At 40.0% G+C, this 14643-nt stretch overlaps 1 protein-coding gene across 1 annotated transcript; it reads right to left on the reverse strand.

Moving 5' to 3' along the window:
- Window positions 1–991: 991 nt before the first annotated feature.
- Window positions 992–1942, reverse strand: LOC308417205 (olfactory receptor 2AG1-like; the record flags this gene model as incomplete). Its single annotated transcript, XM_080912363.1, has 1 exon — window positions 992–1942. One exon carries the CDS (start codon window positions 1940–1942, stop codon window positions 992–994), a length of 951 nt encoding a protein of 316 aa, XP_080768489.1.
- Window positions 1943–14643: the final 12701 nt, after the last annotated feature.

The raw sequence follows: 14643 nt of genomic DNA on the forward strand, positions 1-14643 counted from the left end.
TTTTCTGCAATGAATAGCAACTAACACAGAGACCCACAATTCTCCAAGGTCCAGAGAATAGAAGTTTATGGATTGATTGGTCACTGTTAAGTAGGACATTCGTATCACACCTCTTCCATCAAAACATCAGCTCATTGTGGAATTGTGGGTAGAAAGATTGTAGAAAAAAAAGGTGATGAATGATTACAAAGAAAGAGTACTTTCCAGAAACAGCACAATGGCTGCACATATGAACACACAGTGGTTGTGACAGTATGCAAAAGAGCTGAGCAAGACCAAACGAGTTAAGATTCCCAGAAATTGGAGTGGTTATGTTTAATAGCAACAAAATAGATAGTTATTTTACAAAACATTCAGGGTAAAGTCCTATACTGCCACTTACAACTTCAATGCAATTTTGGCTTTATGACTGTTAAAATTCATGATGTAATCATTATCTTCTAGAATATAATCAAGATGTTTTCTCACTAAAAGTCTTTATGTATATTATCTAAGTAGCTCTCACAAAAATTATATAAAATAGGTGTTTTATTACATGGAATTCATAACTTAAAGATCTGGGTGAGAAAGGCTATGTGCACGCTCTAAGTTTACCAGGAAGGTACACTGGATTCCAACAGCTGTATTCTTGACAGCAGACCTGAGTTTCCTCAGCACTGCTCTGTAAGGCCATTATACAGTAAGGAAGAAAATATCTCAGTGCGAAGAAACTCTTCATGTGGATATATAACTGGCTGAGATAATTAACTGCCCAAACTGAGATGAAATGATTCTGTAAATACACATAGAAGTTTTCTTTGTGTAATTATCCTATAAAATATCACATAGAGAAAATAGCCAAAAAGTATTTAATAAGGAATGCTTCATTCCCATACTTTAAAACCAACAGATACACATTTACTGGCTTGCTTTACCCAGGAATATTACATTCACAGTGATTTCTGACTTTAAAAACAAATAAGTGTAGAAGGTAGCTATGAGAAAGAACTACCTAGAAAGTGGATTGTGCTGGCTGTAACCGTCTTCCAAAAATTCTCCTTAAAGCCCCTGTGACCTCCTTATTTCTCAGACTGTAGATGAGAGGATTCAGAGCTGGTGTGACAACAGTATAGAAAATAGAGAGGATATTGTCTTGTTTGGGACTGTGGAACTGACTGGGAAGGACATACATGAGTGAAGACCCCCCATACCACATCCCAACCACAATCAGATGAGAAGAACAGGTGACAAGGGCTTTCTTCCTGCCCTCATTTGAAGGCATGTGGAGTACAGTGAACAAAATTCGTATATAGGAGGCTAGAATAACAACAAGAGGAAGAATCAGCACAGAAACACCTGCCATATAAACCATCAGCTCATATGCGGAGGTGTCCGCACAGGCCAGCTTCAGCAATGGAGGGATCTCACAGAACAGGTGTCTGATCTGCCTGGATTTACAGAAGGGATAATGCATAGTGTAGATGGTAAATACTAGGGCTATCACTGATGCCAGGACCCACGTAGTACCTACTGTGAACCAGCAGACACTTGGCCTCATGATGATCATGTAATTTAGAGGATGACAAATGGCTACATACCTGTCATAGGCCATAAAGGCCAGAAGGAGGTCCTCTGCACTACCCAGAGCCAGTTCTAGAAACATCTGAAAGGCACAACCTTCAAAGGAGATGGTGTTGTCTTTGAGCAGAAAATCCATGACAGCCTTAGGAGTAATAACTGAGGTCAGGAGGAGGTCCATGAGAGAGAGCTGCCCAAGTAGGAGATACATAGGCACGTGGAGCCGGGCATCCATAGTGATGACCAGGAGTAGCACTCCATTGCTGGTTATAGCCAACATGTACAGGGCTGTGATTGTGGCACAGAGCAGTTCAGGAGAGCCACTGCCATCTAGAATCCCCACCAAGATGAAGCCATTGCCCGTGGTCGAGTTCCAAAACTCCATTTTGAGTGATATCTTTAGTTGCCTAGAAAGAAAAGAGTCAATTGAGTTTGACAATTTGAGAAGTAGCTTATATGTTAACTTTGATACTTCAATAAAATGCTACTTTTGTATAAAAAACTTTGCTTGCTAATATGTAAATTTGGCTTTTAACTGTATCTTAATAAATGTTCTAAAGATGAGTATTGAAATTATTCCTGGAAAGTGGGTACTCAACTCTAAACTACAAGACTCTCAGAATGTACAACATATATAGATGTACAGGCACACACAGATGTACTGTTATGAAATGCAAAGGATATGATACTACATCAGGACTCAAGAAAGTAGGACATCAGCACATGGAAGTACTAGTAAGAAACATACAAGGATATAATAATGCAGCACTGCACATAAATATCATCATAGAGCACTACACACACACACACACACACACACACACACACTCACACACACACACACTAAATAATGACATCTTTGCAAAAACCGACATACTGTCACTACACAGTAAAGTGATGTGTGTTTACAACAAAGTACGCGCATGTATTTTGGGGTCTGAACATGCCTTTATCAGTCCTAAAGTAAATTAATTGAAAGAACAATGAAACTCAAAGCAGTAGCAACTCTGATAATTTAGTTTAATTATTAAGTACCCGCTTTGGACTCCATTTATTGTCATAAAATGCTCAGAGGCTTCGTATTTTATTATGTTAAGAGACAAATTCATTACCTCGAGTGATGAGAAGCTTAGGTGTCTGAGCTTCTCTACTCCACTGCATATTGAAGTGGAATAGTTCTATTCCACTTCAACTGCACGAAGACTTAGGTTATTTAATGCAAAGAAGAGAGGAAGTAACATTTCACAAGTACCTAATTGGTTTGTTTTGCTATGTTGGTTAAGTAGGGAAGGAATCCTTACAATGTCAGCTGTCTCAGATGTTTTATTTCTTCCTTTAACCTACGGATATTTTCTGGAGATAGAGGTCAGCACAGCCAGGCAGGTTATTGTCCTATGGGTCAAGAGGTCTTCCAGTTCTTGTATCTGAGAATGAGTAGAAACTTTCTGATCAACAGGCTTCATGGAAAGAAATTCTCTATCTCCTTGTCACTTATCCAACTTGTCTTGGGTCCCAATGCTCAGATTTTTTTATTGCCTTTTCCATCTGGGAGCAAAGATGAAAGGTGTATGAAAGAAGTAGAAACTGGATGAGATGTTGAAAGGGCCTAACCTAAACACACCTGAGCATAGTGGTAAATGGAGGCTTTGTTGAGGAGCACACTAAATCTTTTAAGTTCTTGGCCTCCTTTTTGCTTTTCTCTTTTGCTGTCTTTAGAGGGACTTATCTCCCTGCTGAAATGGCATCCCCTGGAAATGTAAATCTAAGAAAAGCTACATTAATGAACCCTCTTGGGTTTGTTTTCTAGCTTGTTTTTCTGAGCTCTCTGTCTCTGAATCAGCTCTGAGGTCACAGATTTCTCTCACCAGTGAATGCAGGACCTATCAAGAGAACAAACAAGAAATGGAACAGATAGTCAAATAAAATAATATGGGAGTATTATAAAAGTAATGAAAATCAATACTTACACTTGTAGGGAAATGTCATAATGAAGCTGTCTGTTTATACAATGGCTACTTGCTAATAACAAATTTTTCAGCAAGTCCAGTATTTATAGTAAAAGAGCCATAAGATTGTCTCCTTTTGTTATACTTCATGTACAGTCTAAAATAACAGTTTTGCTGTTTCAGGCAATTTTTTCAATTAATTGTTTCATTTACTTACATTCCAGTCATTCCCCTTCCTAGTACACCCCCACAGTTCCTCACCCCGTTACCCTTACTCCTTGCCTCTGAGAGTGTGCTCCCCCTCCTCCACAGGTATCCCTTTCCCCCCTTCTCCCACTGAGGCCAGACTAGGCAGTGCTCTGCTATATATGTGCCGGAGATCTCAGACTAGCCCATGTATGCTGCCTGGTTGTTGGCTCGGTTTCTGGGAGCTTCCAGGGGTGCAAGTTAGTTGAGACTGGTGGTCTTTCTGTGGGTCCACTCTCCCCTTAACCTCGTCCAGTCCTTTCCTTAATTCCTCCATTGGAGTCTCAACTTCAGTCCAATGATTGGGTGTAGGTATTTTCATATGTCTTAGCCAGCTGCTGGTAGAACCTCTCAAAAGACAGCCATTCTAGGCTTCAGTCAGTAATGGTGTCAGGTCTTGGTGCCCCTCCTTGAGATGGACCACATTCCTCCACTTGGGGTCCTGTCTATCTACTGAAGGTGGACTCTTCTAATCCCCTCTCCCCACTGTTGGGCATTTTATTAAAGTTTCCTCTCTTTGAGTCTTGAGAGTCCCTCACCTCCTACCTCCCAAGGTTGCCTGTTTCATTCTCCTGGCTCCCAGGACTTCACTCCTATCTCGCCAATACCTGATCACGTTCTCCTTTCCCCCCATCCCTGTCCCCTCTCCACCCTGGTTCCTTTCTCCCTCTATCTCCCCTTCCCTGGGGCCTTAAGTATCTACAGTAATAGGCACAGCTTCTCCCACCAAGGCCAGACCAGGCAGTCCTCTGCTATATATATATATATATATATATATATTGGAGGAAACCAGTATCTGCTGCCTGGTTGGTGGTGCAGTCTCTGGAAATATCCTGGGGTCCTGGTTAGTTGAGAATTCTGATCTTCCTATGAGGTTGCCCTCTTCTTCAGCTTCTTTAGTCATTCTCCTAATTCAACCATAGGGTTCCCTGACTTCAGTTCAGTGGTTGGATGGAAGTATCTGTGTCTGTCTCAGTTAACTGCTGAAAAGGCCTCTAGTAGGACAGCCATACTAAGATCCTCTCTGTAAGCACAGCACAGTATCAGTAATCCCGTTAGGCTTTAATGACCTCCCTCCTCTGCCATGAGATGAATCCCAAATTAGGCTGATCATTGGACTGCCTTTCCTTCAGTCTCTTCTCCCTTTTTGTCTCTGCAGTTCTTTTAGACATGAACAATGCTGGGTCAGAAATTTTGACTGTGGGTTAGTAACCCCATCCCTCCTCTTGTGGTCCAGTCTATCTATGGGAGAAGAACACTTAGAGTTCATTCTCCCCACTGTTGGACATTTTGCTTAAGGTCACCCCCACTGAGTTCTGACAGTCTCTTACCTCCAGGCTTTCTGGGACTTTCAAGAAGATACCACTACTCCATACCCTTCGAAGCTATATATGTCCATTCATTCTTTTGATCCTCTGGATTTCTCTTTTATCCCTCCCCTCATACTTGATTCTGTTTCTCCCTTTCCCTCCCTGTCCCCTCTCCCTTCCAGGTCCCATCTTCCCTCTGCCTTCCATGATTATTTTGTGTCCTCTTCTAAGTGTAATTGGAACATACTCACTCGGACCTTAATGTTTATTAAACCTTTTGTAATCTGAGGGTTGCATCCTAGATATTCAGTACATCTTGGCTAATATCCACTTATAAGTGATTACATATCATGCATATACTTTTGGGTCTTGATTACCTCACTCATGATATTTTCTAATTCCATCTATTTGTCTGCTAAATTCATAATGTCTTCATCTTTAATAACTGGATAGTATTTCATTGTGTAAATGAGCCACAATTTGTGTATCCATTTTTTAGTCGAGAGACATCCAGGTTGTTTCCACCTTCTGGGTATTATGAATAAGGCTCCTAAGAACATAGTAGAGCATGTGTCCTTGTGGTTTAGTGGAGTATCTTTTGGGTATATGCCCAGGTGTGATATAGCTGGACCTTCAGGTAAGGCTATTTCAGTTTACTAAAGAACCACAAGATTGATTTCTAGAGTACTTATACCAGTTTGCAATCCCATCAGCATTGAAATAACAATTTAACAGGTCAAAAAATTCAGTATAACAAATGTTTAAAAGCCACACAATTTAGAGATATAAAAAAATCACAGATATGTGTTTAAATGTGTTCTCAAGAAAGAAATGTGACATTTCCAGAATGTGAGAGATTGTTGCAAAAGGGCAAAACTTGCAAACACTACATGAATCTTTAATACTGAGAAAAAATTGACTGACACTTAAACATCATAACGGAGAAATGGTGATTCCATGCTAGGGCAGAACATCAAGCAAGAAGCTGATCCACATCCACAATTCTAATAATCATGACAGAAAAATTTAAAACCAGAAAAAAATGTTAGTTTTATAATAATAAATTGACTAGTTACTTAAGGGTGTTTGTTCTACTGAACTTCTGTAGTTTTTTATTATCTGTTATTTTTGTAATCAGCAAATAAAAACCATTTAATTTAAAATTAAAAATAAAAAGCACTCAACTGTCAAGAAGCATTTTTAGCATTTACTTTTGTAAAGAGTTGCTACAAGGAGACTGACGAAGTTTAAAGAAGGAACTGGGTAAAATGTGAGGTATAGTCTGATTTACACCAATACTAGCTGTGGTCTGTACTGCCGGAGCAGCTGAGTTCTGTGGTAACCAACTGCATAGACATGTGCCCATGTGAATATGTTTGTGGCAAGGTAGGAAGAGAAACCAGAATTGATTCAGCTTTGGGAGGACCAAATGTGTTAAGAGTTGTACTTCGACAAAGAAAGACCTGTATTAGTATTTCCTTGATTGAGAGCGGAGCCTGGCCTACCTGACACCCGGATTGGCGGCTCATAGAGTCTGAGCAACTGCGATAGGGAACAGAAAATTAGAACTTCTGTTTCCACTCGGAGGCGACTTCCAGACGCAGAGCGGAGCCTGGCCTACCTGCCACCCGGATCGGCGGATCATAGAGGCTGAGCAACTGCGATTGGGAACAGAAAATTAGAACTTCTGTTTCTGCCCGGAGGCGACTTCAGGACGCCAAGCAGAGCCTGGCCCATCTGCCACACGGAACAGAGGCTCCTAGAGGCTGAGCAACTTGTGGGTGGGAGACCTGGGCTGCAGGGGAGCAGAAAGATCTCCGTGGAGTACACACGGAAAGTGCACCCCCTGCCTTGCCCTGCCCTGCCATGCCTGATCCAGAAAACAGAAACAGAACATTGGAATTTCTGCTCACACCCGACGACTCTGAGGAATAAAACAGGGCTCGACCCATCTGACACCTCAACCAGTGAAGAACCAGGGACACAGACCAGATACAAGGGAAAGGCAAGAACATATCACTGACAACAAAATGGCAAGAGGAAAGAGAAAGAGTATATCCCAAGGGAACCAAGACAATCTAGCAACACCAGAGCCCAGCTCTCCCATAACAGCAAACATCAGAATTCCAAACACTCCAGAAAAAGAAGACACAGAACTAAAATCATGCCTCAAGACACTGATAGTGTTACTTAAACAAGAAAGGGAGGAAAAGCAAAAAGATTCAGAAGCTTTTAAAGAAGAAACAAGAAAAACACTCAAAGAACTCAAAGAACTAGAGGAAAACAGAACCAAAAAAATAAATAAATGGAAGAGGGAAATTAAAACAGAGATTGACACAATAAAGAAAACACTAAAAGAGATAACCCTAGAGTCAGAACACCAAAAAAAAAGAAATCAGGAGTCACAGAAGCAAGCATTTCCAATAGATTACAAGAGATCGAGGAGAGAATCTCGGGGGCAGAAGACAACATTGCAAACATAAACAAAACAGCCAGAGAAGATGCAAAAAACAAAAAGCTCCTAACCCAAAATGTCCAGGAAATCCAAGACAAAATGAGACGACCGAACCTAAGGATAATAGGAAAAGAAGAGGGAGAAGAGTATCAACTAAGAGGCACAGTAAATATCTTCAACAAAATCATAGAAGAAAACTTCCAGACCCTCAAGAATGAGATGACCATGAGCATAAAAGAAGCCTTCAGAAGTCCAAATAGGTTGGACCAGAAAAGAAATACCTCCCTACACATAATAGTAAAAACATCAAGCGCCCAAAGTAAAGAAAGAATACTAAAAGCAGTAAGGGAAAAAGGTCAGGTAACATATAAAGGCAGACCAATCAGACTCACACCCGATTTCTCAACAGAGACTATAAAAGCTAGAAGAGTCTGAACAGACATCATGCACTCCTTAAGAGAGCACAAGTGCCAGCCGAAGCTGCTATACCCAGCAAAACTATCAATCACCATCGATGGAGAGACGAAGATATTTCAAGAAAAATAAAAATTCACACAATATCTGACCACAAACCCAGCACTACAATGAATTATAGGTGGAAAACCCAATAAAATGAGGGAAAATACAGCCTAGTAAGAACAGAAAAACTAAACAAGAAAACTAAAAGAAAGAAAGAAAAAAAAAAAACACAGACAAAACTCAACCAAAAAAAGCAATAATGGCAGGAAACAGAAACAACTTTTCCTTGATATCTATTAACATAAATGGTCTCAACTCCCCAATAAAGAGACATAGACTATCAGACTGGATACATAAACAAAATCCAGCCTTTTGCTGTATACAGAAAACTCATCTCAGAGACAAAGACAGACACTATCTCAGAGTAAAAGGGTGGGGAAAAAACTTCCAAGCAAACAGCTCCAAGAAAAAAGCTGGAGTGGCTATTCTAATATCGAATAAAGTAAATTTCCAACCAAAAGTTATCAAAAAAGATAAGGAAGGACACTTTTTACTCATTACCGGGGAAATCTGTCAGAAGAAACTCTCAATCCTTAACATATATGCTCGAAATAAAAATTCACCCACAATCATAAAAGAAACCCTACTAAAGCTCAAAAAATACATTTCACCCCACACAATAATAGGGGGAGACTTTAATACCCCACTCTCACCAATGGACAGATCAGGGAAACAGAAACTGAACAAGGACACTGCAAAACTAGCAGAGACTTTGAACCAACTAGAATTAATAGATATATAAAGAACATACTATCCCAAAGTAAAAGAATACACCTTCTTCTCACCACCCCATGGCACCTTCTCGAAAATTGACCACATAATTGGACACAGAACGAGCCTCCATCGATATAAGAAGATTGAAATACTCCCATGCATCCTCTCAGATCACCATGGTCTACAGCTGGTCTTTAACAACAACAAAGACAACAAAAAGCCCACATACACATGGAAACTAAACAATGCTCTGTTAAAGGATAGCAGGGTCAAAGAAGAAATAAAGAAAAAAATTAAGGATTTTTTAGAATTCAACGAAAATGAAAACACAACATACCCAAACCTATGGGATGCAATGAAAGCAGTATTGAGAGGAAAACTCATAGCCCTAAGTGCTTCCAAAAAGAAACTGGAGAGAGCTCACATCAGCAACCTGACAGCACAGCTAAAAGCCCTAGAACAAAAGGAAGCAGATATACCCAAAAAGAGTAGATGGCAAGAAATAATCAAAATTAGGGCAGAAATAGACCAAATAGAAACAAAAAGAACCATTGAAAAAATCAACAAAACCAAAAGTTGGTTCTTTGAGAAAATCAACAAGATTGATAAACCCCTAGCCATACTAACTAAAGGGCAAAGAGAGAGTATCCAAATTAACAAAATCAGAAAGGAAAGTGGGGACATAACAACTGAAACTGAGGAAATTCAAGAAATCATCAGATCCTACTACAAAAACTTAAACTCCACAAAATTGGAAAATCTGGAGGAAATGGATGAATTCCTAGACAGATACAAGGTCCCAAAGTTAAACCAGGACCAAGTAAACCATCTAAATAATCCTAGAACACCTAAAGAAATAGAAGAATTCATTAAAAGCCTCCCAACCAAAAAAAGCCCAGGTCCAGATGGGTTCAGTGCAGAATATTATCAGACTTTTATTGAGGATATAACACCAATACTCGCCAAACTATTCCAAAAGATAGAATCAGATGGAATATTACCCAACTCATTTTTGAGGCTACAATAACCCTCGTACCTAAACCACAAAAAGACCCTACAAGGAAAGAGAACTTGAGACCAATCTCACTTATGAACATTGATGCAAAAATACTCAACAAAATCCTTGCAAACCGAATCCAAGAACACATCAAAAAGATCATTCATCATGGCCAAGTAGGCTTCATCCCTGGGATGCAGGGATGGTTTAACATAAGGAAATCCATCAACATAATCCATTATATAAACAAACTCAAAGACCAAAATCACATGATCATCTCACTAGATGCTGAGAAAGCATTCGACAAAATCCAACACCCCTTCATGTTAAAAGTCCTGGAAAGAACAGGAATCCATGGCCCATACTTAAACATAATAAAAGCAATATACAGCAAACCAACAGCCAACATCAAACTTAATGGTGAGGAACTTGAAGCAATCCCACTAAAATCAGGGATTCGACAAGGCTGCTCACTCTCCCCCTACCTACTCAACATAGTACTGGAAGTCCTGGCTGGAGCATTTAGACAGCAAAAGGAGATCAAGTGGATACAAATCGGAAAGGAATAGATAAAAATATCACTCTATGCCGATGACATGATAGTGTACTTGAGTGACCCCAAAAATTCCACCAGAGAACTCCTGCAGCTGATAAACAAGTTCAGCAAACTGGCTGGATACAAAATTAACTCAAACAAATCAGTAGCCTTCCTGTACTCAAAGGACAAACATGTGGAGAAAGAAATTAGGGAAAACATACCCTTCACAATCGTTACAAAAACTATGAAATACCTTGGGGTGACTCTAACTAAGGAAGTGAAGGACCTGTATGACAAGAACTTCAAACCTCTAAAGAAAGAAATTGAGGAGGATCTCAGAAAATGGAAAGATCTCCCATGCTCATGGATTGGAAGAATCAACATCTTAAAAATGGCCATCCTACCAAAAGCAATCTACAGATTCAATGCAATCCCCATCAAAATTCCAACCCAGTTCTTCATGGAATTGGAAAGATCAATGTGCAATTTCATATGGAATAACAAAAGACCTAGAATAGCAAAATCCATCCTCAACAACAAAAAAACATCTGCGAGAATCACTAGATAAAACCCAGATGTCCTTCAGAAGATGAATGGATACAAAAATTGTGGTACACTTACACAATGGAATACTACTCAGCCACCAGAAACAATGACTTAACCAAATTCTTAAGAAAATGGCTGCATCTAGATAATATCATCCTGAGTGAGATAACACAGTCACAAAAGAACAGACATAATATGCAGTCACTGATAGTGGGATGCTAACCCCAGAGGCTTGCACTCCCCCAGAAACAACTCACAGACTGTATGAAGTCCAAGAAATAAAGAAAACAAAAAAATATACTTATATTTACAAAACAAGAACACTTTGACTATTTCCATGTTGTGTTTTGTTTTGCATGTACTTTATGCTTATTGTAACTATTAGGTTTTCAATGCATACTGTCAAGCCCTTGAAAAAATCAAGTACTGACTAAAAAAATATATTCACATAGTTTTATGTAAAAATTATTTTAATGTCTGAAAAAACAGTACTGACAAAAATGTATAATTTTAAGCAAAAAATGTTTAAAATCTGTACATTTATCTCTGTTTTGTAAAATAAAGTCGTTTTTTTTTTAAAAAAAGTATTTCCTTGATTAGCTCCTGCAGCCAAGAACAGCACACACAAGAAGCTCAGGGGAGATGGGAGAATGAAACTCTCACAGAAGTTACAAGACATCTTTTATTTTCTTGACAGAGTCTCCACAGTGGTTAATTGTTTCTTGATGATTTCTCAGCACCATGTACCAGATCTTTGAGTTCCTAGGAAAGAAAATGTGGGCTAGAACAAGACCTCAGACTTTAGGTAATAGGAAAATATGATGACCAAGCGAACTCAGTCAACAGCATCTCAAGGAAAGAATCGAGATTTGTAAACGAAAAAGACAATTAGAAAACATTGTAATGGGACTCCAGCCAATGCTGAGGCTGAAACCAGTTTATTTTTTCCAGTCTGCTTTTATATAATTCTAGGTACATAGAAATAATAGCATAAAGAAAGTAGTTAAGGAACAAAGTAAGCATAAACAGGGTAGATAAGGAACAAATAAAGCATAGACATGGGTCCCGTGATTGCTGTATTCAGTCTTAACAAGACCCATCAAGAAACTAAGAATGCATTCCTCAGCCCTATTCATATTGAGCCAACTTCCTATTCCTAGCCTAATGTCAAATTCTTTCCTGAGCATAATTCCATGTCTTGGACCAATGTCAAATTCTTACCCATTTTCTAGAAGAGGCCCCAAGAACCCTCCACAGTGTGCTGACATGTCAAGCCAGTAGATTTACATAGAAAACTTTAATAAGACCAACTTTCTGCTTTCTGGTTCTCCTCCACACCCAGAAGTGTATCCTATGCTCCAACCATCCCACACCAGTCACATCCAGAGATACTTTGACTTCCAAGAGTTCTGACACCCAGGATCATAGGTGAGGCCCTTACCCCAGCCCAAATACCTGGCCAAATTCTTATCTGCCCAGATGATCTACACCTTCCTTGTAGTTTGCACCTATACATGGGAATTGATCCTGTATTCCAGCCACCCCCCTTTAACACACACAACCTGTCCACTCATAAACACAGCAAGACCCCAAGGAGTTCTGACACAACCAGGTTCACATATAAGGTTATCCAGATCCCTTCCCATACCCAGAAACAGCCTGACTCCAAGGAGGCCCAACATAACACACCTTACTGCAGGGGCAGTCTCTACTCAGAGGCAGCAAGCCCAGCTAACACTATAAATAACCAAATAGGGAGAGGCAAGAACAAAAATATAAGCAATAGAAACCAATGATGCTGGCATCATCAGAACCCATTTCTCCCAACACAGAATGCCTTGGATAACCCAACACATCTGAAAAGCAAGATTTTGATCTAAAATCCCATCTCATAAAAATTATAGGACTTTAAAAAGGACATAAATAACTCTCTTAAAGAAATAAAGGAGAACACAGGGGGGGAAACGGTAGAAGCCTTCCCACAAGATTCCCTGGACTCTTCCTGATGTTTGGCTGTGGGTCTTTGTATATGCCTCAGTTCACTACTGGATGAAGCCTCTTAGAAGACATTTCTGCTAGGCTCCTGTCTGCAGTAACAGCCAAGTACTATAATACTGTCCGAGGTTGGCTCTCTCACATGGAATATATGTTAAGTTGAGGCATCACTGGTTGGCTTTTTCCCAAGTCTCTACTCCATCTTTATCTCTGCACATCATGTAGGCAAGACAAATTCGGGGTTAATGTTTTATGAATGTATTGATTTCCCCCTCCCTACTTTGGAAGTCCTGCCTGGATACAGGAGATGGCCACTTCAGTCTCTGTATCGCACTCTGGTAGAAATCTCATCTAGAATCACCCCCATAGACTCCCAGTATCCTCCTCAGGCCCAGGCCTCCAGCTAATCATCAGAGGCCCCTCTCCACCAATTTTCATTTTTACTTCCAGCCCTCTCTTGCTCTCCCTCCCAACACATAATTGTCATATCTTTTCCCCTCCTTATTCCTCCTCTAAACAGTTTCCTCTTTCTATCCACCTCCAATGACTATTCAGTTTTTTCTTCTGACTGAGATTGGCACATCCTCCCTTAGGGCCATCTTATTACCCAGTTTCATTGGGTCTACGGATTGTAGTATAATTGTGCTGCACTTTATGGCTAATATCCACTTATTTTTTTATTACTTTTTATCTGTTTTACACAATACAGTTGTTATCCCTCCCTTGTTCTGCCTTCTGACAGTTCTTCATCTTATTTCTTGTCCCCCATCTCTCAAAGGATATTCCCACCCCCCACACACATTCACATACTGCCAGGTCTACACATTTCTTGGGGCCTTAGGTGAATATATACCATACATGTCTTTCTGACTCTCAGTAATCTCGCTCAGGATGATATTCTCAAGTTCTATCCATTTGCTAAAAGTGTCAGGCCTTGGAGCCTCTGCTTGTGAAGGATATCAAGTTATGCTGGTCATTAGTTATTTCCCTCAGTCTCTTCTAGATAGGAAAAATTCTGGGTCAAAGTTTTTGACTGTGTCATGGCAACCCCATCCCTCCTCTTGATGTTCTATCTTTCTACTGGCTTAGCAGTTAAGAGTACTAACTCCTCTTCCAGAGGTCCTGAGTTCAATCCCCAAAAACCTTGTGGTGGCTCATATCCATCTATAATGGGATCTGATACCTTTTTCTGGCATACATGCATACATACAGGTGGAACATTGAAAATTTCTTGAAGTGCTTTTCAACCATTTAAAATTTCTCTTTTGAAAATTCTGCTAAGCTCTGTAATTGTTCTTCCTTCTCTTTATTTCTTCTTCCTAAATACTGTTGTCCTCCCAATCCACCATCACAGAATTTTTCCTCTCATCCTCCTTCTTTTCTGAGAACATGCCCCTCCTGTGTATGCCTCTACCCTGAAACAACAAGTTTCTACAGGATAATGTTCACCCTTTCTCATTAAGGCCAGACTCTGCTACATATGTGCCAGGATGCCTCAGACCAGCCTCTGTATGCTCTTTGGTCATGGCTTAGTCTCTGGGAACTCCCAGGTGTCCAGGTTAGTTCACACTATTGGTCTTCCTCTGAGGGTTGCAATTCCCTTCCAATCCTTCAATCCTTCCCCTAACTCTTTCATAGATTTCCTTTACCTCCATACAATGCTTGACTGTATCTGAATATGTCTCAGACAGTTGTTTGTACAGACTCTCAGAGGACAGTCCTGCTAGGTTCCTATCTGCAAGCACAACATAGCATCAGTAATAGTGTTTGGATTTGGTGCCCATACATGAGATGGATTCCTAGATGGGCCATTATCTTTT

This window comes from Micromys minutus (assembly GCF_963924665.1).
Source record: "Micromys minutus genome assembly, chromosome: 2".
NCBI classification, from domain to species: Eukaryota; Metazoa; Chordata; class Mammalia; order Rodentia; family Muridae; genus Micromys; species Micromys minutus.